A 21,105-nucleotide genomic window follows, 5' to 3' on the forward strand; every position below is an offset into this window, starting at 1 on the left:
TTTTTTCTGGAAAACTCTTCAGCTTCCCTTTAAATAAGCGCACTACTTAAGACGATACAGATGGCCTACGGAATGGCCCTTGCCTAACAACCAGCAGCGCGCAATTGGCACTGATATACGTGTCAGAAGTTAACTTTAGCGTCTGCTAAAGGTCAATATACAGGAGGGCCACCAAAATAGCTTTGTAGCCGGTCAAATACTTAAACGCGCTACTTCCAGGTCCAAGTCAATTGTATAGCCAAAATTTGGTTTACCGTAACCCGATTCAACAAAACTATCAATTTAACGAAGTACTTTTGATTCCTCTGTACAGAGGAATCGAAAGTACTTCGTTAAATGAATATATGCGTACACTTATATGCCTAACGCGACATATGCGTTGGAAAAAGTAACGAAGTGAATTTAACGTCTCGCCCAATTTGACAAAGCGGACATTAGCTGCAAAAAAATAAATAAATAAAATTGAAATGCATAATCGACTAATTGACAAAAAGTCACTAATTAAATATTTAACTAACTATCTTATGGCCCATATTGCAATTTACAAATTCTAGCGGGTGAGACTGCAATTAGGCACATCCAGTTGAAAATGATTGCGCGAATTGCACCAGTTACGAGATATGCGCCGTCAAACTTGCGGTGAAAATGTACTGTCGTTCCACTTACTTTCTTAACAAATCGTCGTTTTATGCACTGAAGCACAAAAGTAGCTGGAACGCCAATGCATTTCTCCGCAAAGTTCGGGAATTAATATCCCGAAACCAGTGTCATACTTAGAATTATTTCCAGGTGGATCCGCCTTGCGAACTCCCCGACTAGAATGTGTGAATTGCAATATGTGCCACAAGGTAATTAGTAAAAACTTAATCAGTGAATTTATTTAATTAGTCGATTGTGCATTTGAATTTTTTGCGCAAGTAATGCCCGCTTCTTCGAGTAGACCAGCTCAAGGGCTAGAATTGTGGTATCTACCACAGGCAATGCTTACAAATTTTGGAAGCCTTCGCTGAAACACCCGGTATCACCAGCTGTAGGGACATGTAATTAAGTGGAAGCCTACTTCTGAGCGTATCTCCTATTCAAATACATGTAAGTACACGTGAAACGAAGAAACAGTCAAGACATCCACTTAACGAATTTCAATTAAATTCGTTGTCTTTAGGAGCGAAAGCCGAACTCTACCGACTGTAGAAAGCATTACTTTTATTTAAGGCATGAGTTTTAAGAAAATTGCAAAAAAGTTAAAAATCGGCAGTGTTCAAATAAGGGCTGACGCTACAGCCAACGGTTCGACAACGGGGACTTAGCATCAACGGGGCGAAAATCGATAAAAACAAAAACAAAAAGGAACAGCTTATGACACACGAAGTTTGCAAATCCCTAATACTGTACTGAAAACAGATATTGCATTTGTGCAGCAAGACCTCGTCAAATTTGGTACTGTGTGTGCCAAGAAAAATGACCATTTATTTCGATAGAAGTTCCAGAGCTAAAGCTTCCTCTCTATTGGCGAGTTTCTCTTCTTCTCTCTGTTGCTACGTATGGACGTCCTGAGACTCATAATATGAAAACTAGAGGCTTTTACAACTTCTATCAGTGAATATAGAGGCGTGCCTAGCACTTTTAATTTAATTCCAATTAGATTTCAGCTATAATCGGACAAATTTTGCGAATATGTTTCCCTTACCTAAATGGAACGACGTTCTACACAAAAACACAAAATATGTGGAATGACGTCCAAGACATTCATTCATTCATTCATTCATTCATTCATTCATTCATTCATTCATTCATTCATTTTACTTCTGCATCACATACAGGAGAAATGCAGGTAACAAGAAAAAAATAAACGCTTGTTCTATGACAGCTTGACGAGATCCACGCATGTACCCAGACATATGCTATCAGACAGTTCTTAAAAACAGATTTAGAATTGTTTGGTTTTTAAATACACGTAACATATTTTGGGGCCTTGAGATTTTATGTGAAACGTCGTTCAATTGTGATAAGGACAATATTTGCGAAAGAAAAGGAATCAACGTCCATAGCTAGAGCCTAAGCTGAACTCGGTTAAGAGTGTGGCCACGTACGGTCACAATAGGCGCGCCGCTATAACCCACAACGGCTACACACAGGGTGTCCCACACATAACCTCACACACGCCGGTGGCTCACACGCACACCGACTCCGTCGGCGTCCCTCATGGCGGCCAGCTGCACGGCGGTCGACCCCTTGGCCGGCTGCTTGAGCAACAGGTCGGCGACGTAGGTGCGCCCGGTGACCCAGCGCCAGTCGACGGGCACGAAGCGCGCCTCGGCCCGCTCGGCGTGCGCCGCCACGCGCGACGTGTGGCGCAGGTAGCGCAGCGCGTTGCGCAGCGTCAGCCGCTCCAGCTCCGAGTCGCTCACGTAGCCTGCGCGGTCGAACGCGCGACGTTGCGCGACTGCAGAACGCGGGCACCGCGGTAACAAAAATAACATCGAAGAGGCTGCGCGATACCGGCTTGTATAGGTCGGCCGTCATCGAAAGGTATGGCGCAACGAAACAAGGAAGGCGAGACTGGTAGGTAGCAATCGCCAGTATCGCTAACGGGACAGACATTGCAGCACAGGCTGGCCACGAGAATCTCTAGAGCTGTGGTCAAGGGCGAGAACTATGCACAAAAAATAACAAAAAAGAACGAAAAAGAAAGGAGCTAGGTTGGAAGAGAAGGACAAGCGCTATAACTATCAACGTCGAAAATTTACTTCCGGGATCGGTCATACTTATACCCTCAAACAACCACGTGCACAGCTATGAGAGAGAGAGAGAGAGAAAGGCAAAGGAAAGTTGGCTACTTGTACTGGGGGAGGGGAAAGGGGATGCGATAGGTGAGAGGGAGAAGGATTAAAAAAAGAAAAAAAAGAAACTGCACACACACGCACGTACACACAAACTGTTTCTGTGGGCACTGTCACGCAGCCCGCAAAGGCGTTCCTACTGTGATGCAGTGCACCGTACAATCCTGAGTCACACAGTGAAGTCACAATCTGTCAGAAAGTCCAGCGTCTTTTAAATACCGCAGCAGCGCCTTCATAGCCGATCGCGCTGATGTTCGCGTAGGCCAGTGTCCAAGGATCTTGTTTTCTGTCAGTGGGCGCTTGTCCAGTTTGTCTAGGGTGGCTGAGAGGACTGCTCTTTGCGGGTTGAAACGAGAGCACTCACAAAGAAGGTGCACGATTGTTTCATTGCACCCGCAGAAGTCACAAAGTGGGTTGTTGGACGTTCCGATAAGAAAGGAGTACGCATTTGAAAATGCTACTCCAAGCCATAGACGAACTAGAAGGGTACAGTCGCGTCGTGGAAGCTCGGGCGGAATGCGGAGTTGTAAAGTAGGGTCCAGGGTATGAAGTCGTGTACTTGTGAAATCGGATGAATTCCAGTGAGCTAATGTCAGGTCGTTTGCCAGTACGGCAAGTTTTTTCGCTGCGTCGGCTCTCGAAAGAGGAATGGCAACGCACCTGACGCCGTCATGGGCAGATCGGGCAGCTGCGTCCGCTCGATCATTGCCGTGTATGCCACAGTGACTAGGCAACCACTGATATATGATATCGTATCCTTCGTCAACTATGCGATGGTGTACTTCTCTGATCTCTGCGACGAGCTGTTCATGTGATCCATGGCGCAGTGCTGAGAGTACACTCTGTACGGCTGCCTTGGAATCACAGAAGACTGACCATGCATGCGGTGGTTCCTCCTGAATGAAATGGAGAGCCGCACGCAAAGCTACCAGTTCAGCAGCTGTCGTTGATGATACATGCGACGTTTTTAGCTGTATTTCGATGGATCTTGTTGGTATTACCACAGCAGCAGCTGAACTTGCAGATGTGACTGAGCCATCGATGTAAACGTGTACGCGGCCGCTGTGCACCTCATGTATAAGTTGTAATGTGGCCTGCTTCAGGGCAAACGACTGCATGTTAGCCTTTTAGTGATTCCTGGGATGGTGAGGCGTACTTCAGGTCTGTGCAGGCACCATAAAGGTGTGGATGGTCTTGCTGCAGGCATGTAGTTCATTGGCAATGAGGTGCGATTGGCAACAATCATACGTCTGATAGCTGCGTGTGGCCTTTCTGCGGGTAGAGCGGCAAGGTGGTGAGAAGGTAGTCGGGCAACGTGGCGAATATGCGCTCTGAGAGCGTCGGTTACCAAGTACGTTGATATTGGTTGATCTCAAGCTATGACAATCGTTGCCGCTGTATACGCACACCTCGGAAGACCGAGACACGGCCCATAGGGCTTGAGCTTGTAGTCCCTGGAGTACACGCAGGTTTGTTTTGCAGGTGTTACCAAGCACAGGGAGGCTGTATCTTGCGAAGCCGAGGAACAAGGCGTTATAAAGCTGCAGCATTGATCGCACCGATGTGCCCCATGACTTTCCGCCGAGAAACTTGAGGAGATGTATTATTGTCAGCAACCTCTTCTTTAGGTACGAAACGTGCGGGCTCCATGATAGGTCGCGGTCGATAATTACCCCTAAAAAGCGGTGTTTACGTGCATTTGCAACTGCTTGTCCGTTGACACTTACAGAATAACGCTTCATTGCCTTCCGAGTGAAAGTAACAAGGCAGCAGTTCTGTTTTCGCAAGTACAGTGATGTTAAGGTAGCTGCCTTTTGTAGCCGTGCTCGTACCTGCAGTCGTGTTACAGCAGACGCCCAAATGCAGATGTCGTCGGCATAGATTGATACTTGAACTGTGTTGGGTAAGCATCTGACTAGGCCAACGAGCACTAGGTTGAATAGCGTCGGGCTCAACACTCCGCCTTGCGGTACTCCACAGAACGTTTGGTGTTGAGTCGTGGCGCCTTCCTCGGTCATCACGAAGAAATGCCTGTCAGTCAAATAACTGCACAGCCACTGAAAAGTGCGGCCACCGATTCCTGCTTTAATCAGAGCCTCTATAATGGCATAATGTGCTACATTATCATAGGCGCCCTTTATGTCAAGGAATAATGCCGCAGTGAGTCGTTTCATCCGTTTTTGATGTTGAACATAAGCGACCAAATCGATGACATTATCTATGGATGAGCGCCCACGCCGGAAGCCAGCCATAGCATCTGGGTACACACTGTAACTTTCCAGGTACCATTCCAGGCGCGTCAAGATCATTCGTTCCATTATTTTCCCTATGCAGCTGGCCAGAGCGATGGGGCGGTACGATGACAAGTTTAACGGTGATTTACCAGGTTTGAGAAGTGGAACCAAGCGGCTGCATTTCCATTCACGTGGAACCAAACCGTTGCGCCAAGACTCGTTGTAAAGGTTTAGCAGCATGAGTCGTGCTTTCTGCCCAAGGTTGGCGAGCGCCGCATAGGTAACGCCGTCCGGCCCAGGTGACGAAGAGCGCCTGCAAGTCGCTAGTGCCGCTTCAAGCTCCTCCACCGAAAACATTACATCCATGTGGGAGTCCCGTGGCACAGGAGTGGCACATGGTGTAAGGGCGCGTTGAGGCTGCGAGCTGGCAAGTCTTGAGCAAAATTCTTCGACAACGTCTATTTCGCTGCGACCTTGTTGCAAAGCGAGGGACTTAAAAGGAACACGCTGTTGCGGTGATACACGAAGTCCACGCACAGTTCTCCATATCTGAGATAATCGCTGACGTGGATCCAACGACTCGCAGAAACGTTTCCATCTTTGAGATTGAAGTGCATCAATGCGGCGTTGAATCTTCTTTTGCATCCGCCTTGCCTCTCTGAGATCATGGATGGATTTGGTTCTCCTGTATCTTCTTTCAGCCCGCCGGCGGACTGCTCGTAGTCGCTGCAGTTCGGCTTCAAATTCTTCGTATTTCGGGAAAGGCTGAAAAGCACGCGTAGTATCTTTCATGGCTTTTTGAATTTCGTTTTCCAGACTTGAATGGTTCCCTTGCTGACATACTTCCTCCATGTGCGACCGAAACGCCGACCAGTCGATTCTCCGGAGTGTCGTGGAGGGGCATTTAAATAGTCCCTTGATCTTCAGGTACGTCGGAATGTGGTCGCTTCCACGGTATTCGATGTCTGGAAACCATTGCACGTTTCTTTCAAGACGCCGAGAAACCAGGGTCAAGTCTAGGCAGCTGCTGTATGTAAGCCCGCGTAAATATGTTGGGCTACCATCACTGAGGCAGTGAAGGTCGTGCTGTGTGGCAAAGGATGCTAGTCTCCTTCCCCTGGAGTCCATCTTCAAGCTCCCCCAAAGCGGATGGTGAGCATTAAAATCTCCGGTGAGAATCGTAGGGTGGGGTGTCGCTGATAGCACGTCGTGCAGTCGTTTAGAGTCGAATCCGCGTGAAGGAGCAAGGTAAACAGCAACGAGTGTGAACGTAAACTTGTTCGTTTTCACAATTAAACAAACGTACTGGTTGTCGTCGTGCGGCGGGACTGGGTGCAACACGTATGTCAGATCACATCTAATATATACAGTTACCTTGCTTACATCACCACAGGTAGAGGACATGAATGCCTCATAGCCAGAAATGCGTATAACATTCTGCACGTTCGGTTCGCAAATCACAAGTATGGGAAATCGGTTTTCGAAAACGTAGTGTCTGAAATCTGAAATTCTCGATTTGAGACCACGGGCATTCCACTGCAATAGAGATGCTTTCTTGACTTCCTTGTGGAAGGGCAGCGAGGGGCGGGCCATGGTGCTATGCGATGCTTTCAAGTACTGGAGTCAACGCGTCCAGCACTTGCAGTGCGCTACGAGCAGCCGGAGTGTCCATGTTTGTCAGTAGTAGACGCATGACGTTCGTGAGGGATTTGAGCGTAGCAATCACTTGTGAATCCTTGTCTCGCACTTGGTCAACTGAAGTGACATTTGACGTTAAGTGGCGAGTCATGTGCTGTGGCTCTGGCGCATGGCATGTCTTCGGCAGTGCTGGCCAAACCTCACTTGATGAAGCAGGAATAGCAGGGCCGCTTTTATGGTTGACATTCGTGCTGTTACTGGAGACAGATGGAACAGGAGGTGGCGTTGCCGGACGAGACTTTTCCCTTGAACCGAAAGAGGATGTCGTAGACTTTCGTTTCCGAGAGTGGTGTCGCCTTATCGCTGCAGAAGCATCTCTGTGTGATGATCCGTCTCTGGCCATTTTCCGCAAGATTTTCTGCTCTTTCTTTAGGTGTGGACAGTCTTTTGAGGATGCTACGTGTGGGCCTTGACAATTAGGGCACTTGAGCTCTGTTGCACGGCAGGTGTCCGTGTCGTGTTGTTTGGAACATCGTGGGCATGTCGCTGTATTTCGGCAGACAGCGCTCACATGTCCAATTCTTTTACACCTTCTGCACATAAGTGGTTTGGGTACGAAAGGTCGTACCACATGCCGAAAGTGTCTGACCTTTACATGTGACGGTAGACAGTCACCTTTAAACACGAGCCTTACACAGGTCGACTTGCCGAGGCGCCGAGCTTGTAGTAAGGCAACACCATCTGTGGCAGGTTTGATTAAAATTGGCAGGTCGCTGTCGCTAATCAATGTGTCAATATCATAAACGACACCAGCCGTGGTTTCATTGTCCTGCGGAATGAGGTAGTGGACGTTGATGTTGCCCAGGAGCTTTACTGCCATCAAAGCATTGATTGCGCTTTGGTTATGGACATCAATAGCCAGGACGTTCTTTCGAGTATTAATTCTGATATCCTTGATTTCTCCTGGGACAAGAGCCTCCAGAGAAACTGAAATCGCTTGTCTATTAAGGCGGTTGAGGTTGTCGGCGGGTGTGTCCGGCCCAAAAAGAATAGTGTGCGCAGATGGCCTTCGCTGTGGCATGACGCTATGATATCAACGATGAAGATACGTGACGACTATGACAGATAAGGATGTCCGATCCCAAAAGCAAGTTTTCGTTGTTGATAGTTAGCGCTTGCCTTCGTCTTCGTTTCTTCTTGTGTCCTTGTTTTGTTGCGCTGTACAGGTACCTCTTAAGAAAAATCGAATCATTCGGTAGACGATGTTGTCAACTATATATAATTTCGTTGACGTACGAGGGAGACCTATCTTGTGAAAGTTTGAGCGCTACGGTAACGACACTCTGGGTTCCCGAGCAGTGCGGTTATTCCAACAGATGTGTAGGTATGCCGTAGGAACACGTAGGTGTTGGCGACGCAGATTCGGCGCGTCCCGCAACATTTGCGCGGGAAAACGGAAGCGACCGGGAAGGCTCGCTCTTACAGAACCTGGGTTGTCGCAGTTGGCGAACTTACCGATGAATGTCAAGATGTTTTCGAACAGCATCACGTTGATCAAGTCGACCAACATCATGGCGCTTGCGACGTGGACGATTCCCTACGGAAAAAGAAATCGATAATGATGAATGAGACTGTAACTGGAGGAGCTGATTATTGTACCGCAAGTTTCTGATATCGAATGCACTTTGCATTGCTATATGCCTGAACGCAGAGTCCAATCACATGTACAAACACTTTTCTAATTCGAGCTTTGCTGAAAATAATTCTTAAAGTTTAATATTCCCGAACACGCTTCAGCATCGAGGAAAACTTAAACAACTGAATGACATTTACTTCTGGCCTTGGCATTTGTACAAAAAACAGCGAAATGGCGTTCGAGTTAAAGCTTAATTATTATAGCCACGATTAGTCAGTAATTGTTTCGCCGAACTATCTGCAACTGAACACTTGCTTCAGCAAATAAGAAACATTGCTATGGGCTATGCGTAAAGTCTCTCGGGCTTAATTCAGAAATTTGAGATATCAAATTCAGCCAGATACGATACGTGGGAAAATGCAGCGTTAAGTGACTGCTTGTGTAATAGGGATAGAGTAAAGTGGGGGCACGAACACTTAAGTTATAGTCCAGTTTCATTTCGTATGCGTTTGGCTCGGAGAGGCCATTTATAAAAAAGCGGGGGGGGGGGGGGGGGGGTTGGCTTATCCGAAGTGAGAACGGTCCAGCACGGACAGCACCAGTTGAAGAGGGGCGTTGTAGTGAGTGTACGCTCCTCTGTTTAGTTTCACGAGAGAGTGCTCGTACCCGCGTGGCCTCCCCGATGGAGACCTTGAGCAGTCGCAGGTAGTGCACGGCCAGGAAGATGCGGTAGGAGCCGCGCATTCCCAGCCAGATGAGGATCAACGCCTGGGCGAGACGCGATGAAGAGCGCACCGACGACAGGAACGGCAGCATGCACACCACCGACACGGCGCTGCACGGGCGCAGTATTATTATTGCCCGTTATGCACGCGCAGGTAGCAGTGAACTATACGGTAAAGCGCGGCTGACTAACTAAGTATTATTTTGCCTTTCCGCTAGTATATGCAAAACCCAATGCATTGGGTCGTCATTTACCGCTGTATGGATATGTGACACACTATAGTGAAACATGGGCGATGTGGTTTCTGCGCTGCTTCTAGAAGCGAAATCTTCCATATACGGGCAAACATTCTCCCATTTCTATTTGTCCAAGAAGCGCTCCAGCGAGCCTCCTGGTGATCACCTTTTCACCCTTTTTGAGCAGCGGGGGTATAAAACAAAGGATGTCCCTGGAGCCAACGCTTCGACAGGGGAAGTTGACGTCCTGACGAAGGGACGTCTCTCTTGTCGAAGCGTTGGCTCCACTGCTAGACCTCTGTCGACAGCTTTGTCTCCGTGTCTTTCTATGAATCTCTGTCTTGTTCGCCTTTGACACATTTTGTAATAGTGCCTTCTTGCATCCTTCATATTTGCAGCACTGCATATGATCACTACATTGACCTTTCAACCCTGCTTTCAAACGCCCCCCACTCCTTATTTTCGCTCTCCGTCTCCTATATTCTGTCTTTCTCGTTCGCTCTCTGATCTTGCTCTCCACTGTCGCTTCCTGCTGCAAAGAGGATAGTGCATGCCAATCTGAGTCAGTGCTTGCGTGTAGGTTCTGTCCAGCGCACTGACCATGACCACCTAGTGTCTCCATATACTATAGCTGTTTCTTTTTATGCTAAGTACTTAAATATCATACATAGACTCTGCCGTTTTTGTAAACAGGCTAAGCGGCTATACACTGTTTATCCATGGGTGCCGCCATATTGCGAATGCAGTGGCGTCATCTCTTGGCAGTCGGCATGCTGGCTTGGGCGAGCGCTCCGTGTCGTATACGCCATGGTATGTATATACTCGGCGGCAGTTCCTGGTCGTTCTTTTGGTGCTCGCGCGGTCTGCTTAGTCTGGCGTGGCGTCTTCTACGTGGCAAAACGTTCTGCGAGATGTACGGAAGTGGTTTAAGACGGCATGGCCGCAGCTGCTGCTGGCGTTGAGGCGTACGGAGCACCCAGCGCGATGTGCGCGCGCGTGTGTGAGCCTGCAATACGCCTCGGAGATCGGATGTGTATTTCTGAAAATTTGTTTCACGAACGTGACCGCACTACAGCATTCTCACTGTAATCCTAAACTGCGGTTGAGCATCAAGCAACAAAATCCCAATAAAGAAAGGCGTCAGGCAGGGAGATACGATCTCTCCAATGCTATTCACAGCGTGTTTACAGGAGGTATTCAGAGACCTGGATTGGGAAGAATTGGGGATAAGAGATAATGGAGAATACCTTGGTAACTTGCGATTCGCTGATGATATTGCCTTAGTAACTCAGGGGACCAACTGCAATGTATGCTCACTGACCTGGAGAGGCAAAGCCGAAGGCTCGGTCTAAAAATTAATCTGCAGAAAACTAAAGTAATGTCTAGCAATCTAGAACAGCAGTTTACGATAGGTAGTGAGGCACTGGATGTGGCAAGGGAATACATCTACTTAGGACAGGTGGTGACTGCGGGTCCGGATCATGAGACTGAAATAATCAGAAGAATAAGAATGAGCTGGGGTATTATGGGGAATTAGTATATGACCGGGGTAGTTGGAGAAGTATGGGAGAGGCCTTTGCCCTGCAGTGGGCGTAACCAGGCTGATGATGATGATAAACTAGAAAACATGTGACGATTCTAACAGCGTGTGTACCATTCTCCTGGTGATTATAAGCTGTGCTGTTTACTTTGACAAGCGTTCCAATTGTTGTCGGTAGATACACAACGCGATTACCTTGTTTGCTGGACGAGATTTCCGCCCACGAATAAAATAACTTTGGTTAGTAATAGCTGTACAGTAATAACCGTAGTAATACCGTACAGTGTGAGTCGCACGTGTCGAGTGGTCAAGCGGCCGGCTGAACATTGCGCGAGGGTTCGAGACACTGGTAGATGCTGTGTTATATAGAGATGTTCGTTCTATATAGCACATGGTCCAAGCACGTGGCACGACCATGCGAGGACTTATTGCGGCGTTGGCCATTGTTTTTTATGCGAAGCATATTACCAGAGCTCAACCCAGCTCCTCAGGCGCGGCGGTGTCGCCTTCAATACCACGTGACACCGTGACGTCACGACAGAGAAGAAACGGGGCTCCAACTCGCGGCGTCGCTCGCGGCGTCGCCCCCCGCATCGGACGCGGTGAGCGTTGAGCAACGCAGCGTTCGGCGCGACAACGAAATGTGCGCCTGAGCAAGCGCCGCACGCCTGAGCCGACGCCGACGACACCGGCTTTTCTGCGACACGAGCTCCTTAACGCTGTCGCGTTAAAATGAAGGCTAGTATGCTTCGCATCCTGGGCTTAACCTTAGCTAAGCCACAGCCATTTTTTCTTTTTCCTTTCTTTTTAGCGAAATTGAAGAATGAAAACGAATGTTTGTTTTTTTCTCCCCAGTTTTGTTCGTCCCGTCCTCTACGACGCACACACCCGTCTTGTGGAAATTGTGTCCTCACAGAAAGCGGTCGGATTCTTCTTATGCGATCCCCTTTAGATGCAATGCCTTAAGGCATTTCCGAAGCGCAAAGCTTACATGTATCACCATAGTTTACCAATCGCAGTGATCACTTTTCTCAACAATGTCATGGGCCTCATACAGGAAGCTGACGTAGATCTTGTATTGTGATTTGAAGTGTTCCTAGACTTGAAGCGCGTGAGAACGATGTCGGTGGCTGACGCAAATGCTTTATAACGATTGGCGCTTAGGTGTTTCGGAGTTTCATTCGACTGGCCGTACACGAGCACTCTTATGTTTTAGTTCCAAAGCCATGCGATCAGAGAGTGAGAACATTTTTCAATTCACGCCGGCAATTCACAGACACCGGTCGAGAGAAAACCGATTCAAATACCACGGCTGATGATGCGCGTCGCATTTTTGCCCAGCCAATTGAAACTTACGCATGCTGCAGTCACTGCTGCATCTAAAGACTACACAGTGGTTGTTTGACGGCTTCGTATGGACTGACAACAAGTAAATTTGACAGACAACGAGCAAAAAACAACTCCAAATCGCAGCACGCGACGGCAGCACATTCACGCAGCGCTGCGCCGGCACGCACAAGCCGGAGAGGAGGAAAGGCTCGCCGCGCGCCCTTTCGCCCTCGCCCCATGAAAATGTTTATAGGTGGACCTGAGCAGCAACCAACATTTCAACAACAGCTTGGCTAACCTCGCGAGATATCTGTTTCCAAAACGTGCTCATAAATGCTTCGGCGTTCCACTTAAGATAGCCTCGAAAGGTTAGAGGCCCTCTTTCTGGGAAACAGCGAAGTGGAACGCTATTGCATTTCCCTGCTCATTTTGAGGTCACGCGCTGCGGCAGTGGTGCTAGTCTTAGGATTTATGCTGTGCAGACATGACTCCACTGCATCTCGGCTTCAATTTCGCATTTACGTGTGCCCTCAATTAGCAATTGAGAAATTATTTCGCCAAATCGTCGTTGAAAATTTTCTCGCTGCTAATGCCTGCCCAGCCAGGCAGCCTATCAGCAAAAAATGGCAGGAACCTCTAGATCTGACAGTTGTCTCTATGTGTTCCACATAAGAACGATACACCTGGTACATATAGGAACACCATGACCCCCTGCCTCCAACCGCTTTCCTCGGTGGCTACGGCGATGCGTGACTCAGCCATGTGCTCTGCCCATGGTCGCCCGCTCGTCACTGTGAGCAATGGTGGGTTCATCCAGCTTGGCCTTCATAGACTTAAGCCCTCCCGCTAAAGCTTGCTTTGTTCCTTTTTATGCGAAGCATACTAGCCGCACAATCACGCTCTTCCTTGCTGCGCCGCGCGCGGCCGCGTAGCTACCATATGACGTCATAATAGCTGCAAAAGCGGAGGCTCAACTCATGCGCTCGCTTGCGGCCGCGTAGCTACATAGCCGGGTCTCAGCTCGTGCGCTCGCCTGCATGAGTTGTTTCTTCGTCTAGCCGAACCAAATATTAGCCCCGAGAATTAGGAGTGGCGCCCTCTCGCGAGTGACGTCACGGCCAGGACGCCGCTCGCTCCGGCTCGCTCGGCTGCCGCGCGCGCTCGTTCCCTTCGTGTATGCTTGGGGTATGGGTGGCTCGAGCCGTACGTATTGAAGAATACGTCGGCTTCTTTCAGCTGCCATGCCTTAACCACAGTTTCTTCTTCAAAAGCGTATGAGTCGAGAAACTTTGCGGCTTGGATATCGCAAGCTAAGTAGCGTTAAAGGGGTCTACTAGGTTTTGCAATGCATATATGCGCCATGTCTATCGGTAAATTTTGACTAAAAAAAGAATATCTGCAAATTCAACGCGCGAAGTTGTGTATGATGCTTCATTTAACATTTAACATTCCTTTAGTATTTAGCTATGAGAGGCATTGCATTTTACGTGGAAGAAAAATTTGGTAATTGGCGTCAACATGTTATCTGATTTTAGAAAGACACTGCCCAGCGAAGCTCTCATCATGATTCCTATTACTCTGGTGTGTTGTTCTATTCAAATATGGCCATTCATTAATGCGTAAAAAAATAGTTAGGCGCGCATTTCTTATGAAAAAGTTTGCTGCTACTTTCATCCCCCTCTGAAACAGGCCTCCAATAAACGAATTGCTCATGGCTGCTAACACGACGGCGCGTCAGGTAGAGTATTTACATAGTTAATTCACAAACACCATAGTAGCGATCACCTGAGAGAAAAGTTTCGTTGTTAAGATCGAGAGCCACTCAATTGAAAGTGATGAAATGTTTCATAGTGGCCCTCAGTAGCCTTTATCGACAATATGGCACACCCCTGATCACGTAACGGTAGCAAACGACTGTCCGTATGGCGAGGCACGCTATGTTCGCGAAACCCATCAGTTCACTACAACTTCGAATTAAAACCATAAAGCATTTTTTTACAGCGCCAACTGGAATGGCTAAAGTATTCTCGAGCTACTACACCGCAGCTTAGATTGCCTACAAAAGGAAAATTCAAGCACCTTCTGTCTCACGATGTCTCGATCCAGCGTTATTCAATTATACAAACGAATAACAATTCGCTTCGTCGGCACATAAAAGAGAACCTTGCAGGCTAAATTAAGTTTGCGCCAATCCAATCGCAAACATTCATAAAGAAAGCACCACAAGCCTTGCATATACTTTAACTTGATTTCTGACCCTCCACCGGGGGAATTTCGATATCTTGAATATGTCCCATACTACTAGTCGTTGACGCTTCGACTTCTTTCTGGCTGCAGCTATGCGGTCCAGCAGGCATGCTTCACTAAAAAAATTCGGCCGAGCAGCCTGTGTCAGTTCGCCAAACAGATTCGTCATGTATATTCCTCAAGCAACAAGCACCAGTAAATTTCTCAAGTGAGTTAGATTTGATTTGATTTATTAATTTTCATTTACACACACACATGTACAGAGGAGTGGTAAATGGAGGTGGATGAGGGAAAAAAGCCGCACAGACGCAGCTTGAGGTAACCTCACCCCCTTAGGTACAATATGGCTGCATGGGGTAACACATCAAGAGCCATATAAATTACATTTATATAGTGGCCATAAAACATTGCAGTTATACAATATATGAAAGAACAGTGAAATATTTCCACAATAACAATGCAAAACACACTACGGCATTGAAATAAATAAATGATATGCACTAGATAACATAGACAAAAAAAAGAGGAACATAACATACATTATTAATCATTAACAAACGCTTAACAAAGAGGTGAGTTGAACGTGTAGCACGGAAAAGGGAATATATATTGGTACATTCCTATTTGTACTCTGTAAATAGTTGTAAGCCTTCATTAACTTTACTTCAAGTTTCCGCCGCTTAAAAAAATAAACACGTGAAGAACCGCCTAATGTTGATAAGCAGGTAAAGAAGCAAGTGAGGCGTGTAGAATCTAAGCTCCAGTATTAGTTAAGTCCCCGTGCTACTGCCGAGCGTTTCTGTGAGGAAATGCAAAAATTTGATATTATACCATGAACTACTCGTCGTGAGCAAACCTGTTTTAGCGGAATAAAATCAACGTGACTGCTGTAGAAGTCATATATAGCCAGCTTTGTGACATACTTGTTGCACCGCGGCAGGTATGGTATCATAACTGGATTGCTATAGGCTATGCTCTTGCGATTGTCTATCCGCGTATGAAAAACCCGCAATGGGCTGGTCTGCGTCGCTTCGGCTGGCACTGTAGCGTTGCCTTCGAGAGCTGCATTGTTGTCTAAGAAATTAACTCTTGGAATAAATGTTCGCAAAGGAAGACGTCGTAAAAATATATTTGAGACGACCACCATAAGTATACAAGCAGAGAGAACGAGGGCGAACAAACGAAAACACCGCAGAAAGCGCCCGGACAACGCCCGAATTGTAGCAGACGACAGGCGCGAGTCCGTGCCCTGACGTCACGCGAGCGGCGCTCGCAGCGCCGCCCGTGTTCGTTCTCGGGGCTAATAGCCAAGCAACAGCAGTTCACCAGGCTAAACAGTGGTTCAACAACTAAAATAAAGGCTAGTACGCTTCGCATCCTGGGCTTAACCTTAGCTAAGCCACAGCCATTTTTTTTCCCAGATACTGCTCGCGCTCCATGGCGTCAACATCGGTCGAAAGTTGAGTTCGTTCCCTCCACTCGTTCTTTTTTTTTTCAGCATACTTACACAGCAAGCACAGCGGTTTGTACGATTCTCTCCCCAAGCAACGTGCCCCTGGAAAGTCGGGACACCTGGCCGGGCGCAGGCTGCTTATTGTACCCGTCTTATAAACCGGTGGGTGTCTGATGGTGGGGATTGAACCATGCACATCCTAGCACCCAAGCCGGGGGTACAACCTCCTGTGACACAGCTGCAGTTATCAGACCATTATGAAGCCACGGCTAGAATGGAGACGTCATATTATTCTTTGTTCCAACATATGTATTGATGGATGTTTCAAAGCAGAGAGGATTGAATGCCAATGAGGTATTTCGACTTATACTGTATGACCTTCTACACTGACAGCAGACGTTGTGGGTCAGCTATGCGGCCATCCAGGAAGATGTTCTATCCGTACAACATCTCAAACATGCGCAGGGTGCTTGTGCACACAGATCTTAGGAGCGAAGTGCTAAGGCAAACAAACAACCGCGATATCACAATTAGTAAACGCTTAATGTAGCAAGCGTATGCGCATGTAAATCCTTGTTGTATGCATGTCCCCTTTCTTAATTAAATGCGTTTTTACGAGTAGCGTAGCCGTTGGCGTATTCTTTGTCTACGCTACATTTCTCATGTGAGCACATTTCGTTCCTGTGGCAAAAACGGCGTTCAGCGATCGGTGACGTTGGTAGGCGACCACCAGTGAAGTAATCCTTTTGTGCGTAACGACGGCTTGCTTCCACTCACCGGGATGCGACGGCTACCAGATATGTCAACAACGCCGTGCTTATGTCGGTGGCGATCACATTGGGCGTTATCTCGCGGCCGATATAGAGGGCACACAACAGCAGCGATATCACCTCGCTCATATCATGGAGCACCTCCCAGTACCTGCGTGAAAAGGTGAAACCTATTGAGGATACCAATCCATTACACGGCTCCAGCTGTTAAGTATGGTTTAGGCGCATGTCTGTTCAAAGGGAAAATGCGGGGCTACCGAAACACGGCCGGAATGGAGTACACATGCGCGCTCCAGTTCAACCGCGACCGAGTGCATAGCATCAGAGATTGGACGACACGCACTATTTGATCTCGGAGGCCATGTAAAGTGATGGCCACTGAGCGCTCTTTATACCGTCTACGCACTGGGAGTGGTAGAGGGAGAGGGTAAGTGATTGCTTCCTATTGCTGCAACTCCAGGAGCGCTTCGAGCATGCCCTCTCTAGAGTTAATTACTGCATATGCGACCAAAGGTACCTTCGGTAGCATATATAGTAACTCTAGCCCTCTCTTCCTCGATTGAATAAGCTGAGCCGTTCCCTCCAGAGAGCTCGTATTGCTTAAATACCTGGAATGTGCTGCTAAATGCTACCCTAACACTCAATGAAAATTTAATGGCCTTGTATCGTGCAGTCACAGCTATAACGCGCAGAAGGTTGTATCCTTAACTTTTTTTATTGCTAGGAAACGCAGAAAGCTATGCACAGGTGTGAATAAGTTAATCATAATATTTGCTAGGATCAAGGATAACAAAAACAAGTATTTTAAATACAAAGACAAGCCTTTACAACATTGTTACTGGTAAACAATTACAACACTTCTTGGCTTACATTGTTATTAGTATCCCGAATTAAGCCGGCCTCCAACAAAACTCTATCTGTATTTCACATAAAAACCTAAATAAGTAAGAGGCGGTACTTGATATAAACTTCAAAAGAATGAATTAAAGTTCAAAGTTTCAAAGGTGTCGCCAGTACGAAACGATCTCGCTTTGGCTTGATGGGTCAAACAAACAAAATTTGGTCTGTTATACCAGTGTCACATGGTGACCTTTGATCGCGATCAGGCCCGATACCATTAGAGCTCAATCCGGATCGGGTCCTGCTACACGGTTACTTTCGATCGCGGTCTTGCCCGATCCGTATACAGGCGATCGCGATCCATGCAACGCGATCGACCCACGTGATCACGGTCGTAGGCTGACGACCACGTAGACCTGTGAGTTCCCGACGAGCAGCAGGAGAGGATACCGTTACCCATAATGACAGAAAAAATAACGTTTTGTAAAAAAAGATGCTTTATATTACAATTTTTACCGCTTATTAGACCATCTCATATGCGCTGTAGACCGATTTGGACCTACCCTAGTATACTATAGAGGCCTGAACTCGATCTGGGTCATTGTTGGGCCGTGTAGCAGCGATCATGGTCGATCGCGATCAAGAAATTAGATGTTCGACCGCCTTTTCAAAAAACATCGCACTTGTTTCCTGCATCGTCAGAAACTCAGGCCTTGGATAAAGCAATTCAAGCGTATTTTGCTAATGCAATAGGTTTACAAAGAACTGCTCGTCTTGTTCGTGATCACGATAGTGACACAAACATCGCACAAAGATCACCGAAACGCTAGCAGTATAGCCACCTACACACACCAAGCATGAATAAGCAACAAGACATGGTATAGAGTTGGAGAACGTTCGCGTAGAAATGACAGTTCTTCAGCTACATTTCGAAGAACATATGCAGTCGCTCCTTCGGTGTCTTCGTCTGGCACATTCGCGTGTTTTGACAGCAGCGTTTTTTTTCTTCTTCACAACGTCATCTGAAGTCGCTGCCACGGCATTTCCGAGCAGCGCGTTTTCTTTTTCTTTGGCACATAATATTTAGATTTCAGAACAGTCCCTGTATGGGATGAATGTTGAATTCCACATAGTGAGGATACATTTGACGTCTTTTCTCAGCAATCTTCACTGTGGCCCCTTTGGTGAGAAGCAGTGCGTGTTTTCTTTGTGAGGATTCTGATAGACGCCATGCGACTAAACAATCTTGAATTTTTCGTAACGTAGCTGCAAAATTCATTTGGTAGCCGCTTTGTAGTCGGTGTCTTCCTGCTTGGAGATGGGCATTTCGCAATTAATTCCATTGTGTGCGATACATTTGATGCCGAACCATTTCTTCGTAGCTATCATTACGTTTATTGTGCGCACTCCCTGAAAGCTAATAGAGAAGAGGTGCCTCGCGAGATCTGGAGGTGCTCCAGCACAGCAATGTCTTTTAGCGAGCATGGCTTCACAGCAGGCAGCATGCACTTCTGCTGCTGCAAAGTGGATACGTGCTCTTTCGTCGAGTTTTTCTGGCCAATTTCGTGCTGTTTTTCTTGTGGTGAATGTTCATAGAGCTAGTGCATAAATGTTCCGCCGATGACGTATGCCTCTACCGTCTGCGAGTTCATGCTCGAGATATTGACTGCGAACATTGTTGAGGACGTGACAGGTAGAGCTTTCAAAAATGATTAGTTCATTGTGATGAGCTAGGATGCTTTACTGATATTTATTGCTTCACCGATCTCTATTCTATTAAGCATGGTGTAAAGTAATTATCAGAAAAGTAGCGAATGTCTACCAAGCCGCATGTCACCAAGAGCGAAAAATACGTTTTTGATACGCCCAAACGTGTCTCTGCCGCTGAGCTGTTCGGAGAATCATTAGGAACGTGGCACACTGTAAGCGCTGCTTAGCCTGTGGGGAACGAAACAGAGCACTTGGTTAGCAAACATCTCATTCGTTCCGCGTGGCACAGTTTTCTGGCTTGTCTCTGGTGAAAAATAGTACGTGAATCTAATGATCGTAGATGCACCTTTCTTGAGTAGGTATTTTTTTCACGTTACGAACTTGTTGATGTATTTGTCTACAGCTTAAAAAAAAAGAAGAAAAAAAACGGAATGTCAGAGCACTTTCACACGCGCATCGGACTGGTTGCTTCATTTCGCAGCAGAGGGCGGCAAGATCGAGGGCGAAGCGAGGGCTAAAACCCTTCAATCTTCCAAAAGTATCGCCCACTCTCGCCGACGTTTCCTCCGCGCTGCCTCCTGCCTCCCCAACCTCCTCCGTTCCCCCATTGGCCAATCCGTGTCACGTGGAAGCACACGGTGCGCTTTTGTATATATTTTTTTTCTTTCCAGCGCGCTCCGACCGCCATTGTCGACCCCTGTCTTCCCCTTAACCTGCCTGGTCTAGTAGTAGCGTTTCCCTGCCTTCTCACATCACCTTTTCCATGTATACACACGCTCCGAACCACCCCCCCCCCCCCCCCCCCGCGGCGTGCAAGACAGCAGCAGCAGCAGCAGCTACGGGAAATCTAGTCGAAGGAAGGGGCAAAGAAAGCCTCGCTTTAAAACACCCTGTATAATGAACGCAAACAACAGGTATTCCCCGGAGCAACTGCCCGGACGGCGTACCTCTTGAGCTCGTCCTCCAGCCCCGTGGAAGTGATGAGCGTGTCGGTGCTGATCATGACGCAGAAGAATATGACGCCCAAGATGCCGCAGCCGCCGTACAACTTGAGCAGCGCGAACAGGGCGTACGACGAGGCCACGACGAACACGACCATGCTCTGGGGCTGGAAGCGGCAGCGGCGCAGCGTCGACTTCACCAGCAACGCGCACAGCAGGCCGCATGCTCCGCTAAGCACCATGGACATGTTCATGTCCAGCAGCAGAGGAATCACGCTGATGCCTGCGGCGATGGCGACGTGTGAAGCGTGTGGCTCTCGCGTTCGACGACTGTTGTAGTGCATGCAGTCGGGCAGAAGTCTCACGCTCGGAGAGCTTCGTTATATTCTAGAGGGCCGCCGACTAGACTAGATAAGAAAATTAATGGAATTAGTGTCGCGCAGGTTTTTTTAGCGCTGTTGTTTGCACAGGACAGTCCGGCCTCATAGGAGATACCTCACTTGTATTCAATCCGGTAAAATTACAACATCGGTACTGTAAAAACATGTGCGGCCGATATGATGCTATAGTACAGGTATCTATAATTTGTACGTTTTCAATCCGAGCGAGAGTTGCTATGATGGCTTGAATACAATATCAGGGGTGTGTGCCCTAAGTATGGACGACTATGCAAGAATGGTCCATCACGATGCTGTCCCGTGTATGCGCATACTGCTCTTTCACGAATTTCCTGCTCGCAAGTGAATGCATGTCGGAGCAGCTGGGATTGTTGTGTTACTCTGCTACATGACACGGGTTTTTCAATTTGCACGACCTTGGGCATCTCTTGCTTGAAAGGATAATATTGTTTGATGCCAAAGAGATTAATTAGTGCTGCGAGGTGTTTAAAGTTCCATTTTTACTGGGAACGAGTCTTCGACAGAAAAAAAAAAAAAATTGAGAAGAACGTGATTGGTACCGTCACTGC

General features: G+C 47.5%; 1 protein-coding gene across 9 annotated transcripts in view; it reads right to left on the reverse strand.

The window, feature by feature from the left end:
• LOC135912552 (sperm-specific sodium:proton exchanger-like) overlaps nt 1-21,105 on the reverse strand; it is a 270,794-nt gene that overhangs the window by 81,681 nt on the left and 168,008 nt on the right. For all 9 annotated transcript variants that reach the window (XM_070533980.1, XM_070533982.1, XM_065445019.1 and 6 more), the window contains 5 exons: nt 20,145-20,421; nt 16,655-16,798; nt 9,015-9,183; nt 8,228-8,309; nt 2,181-2,413 (listed from right to left, as the gene is read on the reverse strand). In XM_070533980.1, the coding sequence (XP_070390081.1) occupies nt 2,181-2,413; nt 8,228-8,309; nt 9,015-9,183; nt 16,655-16,798; nt 20,145-20,421 (905 nt within the window). The remainder of the gene's footprint in view (nt 1-2,180; nt 2,414-8,227; nt 8,310-9,014; nt 9,184-16,654; nt 16,799-20,144; nt 20,422-21,105) is intronic.

The sequence above is a fragment of the Dermacentor albipictus genome, chromosome 2 (genome assembly GCF_038994185.2).
Source record: "Dermacentor albipictus isolate Rhodes 1998 colony chromosome 2, USDA_Dalb.pri_finalv2, whole genome shotgun sequence".
Taxonomy (NCBI): domain Eukaryota; kingdom Metazoa; phylum Arthropoda; class Arachnida; order Ixodida; family Ixodidae; genus Dermacentor; species Dermacentor albipictus.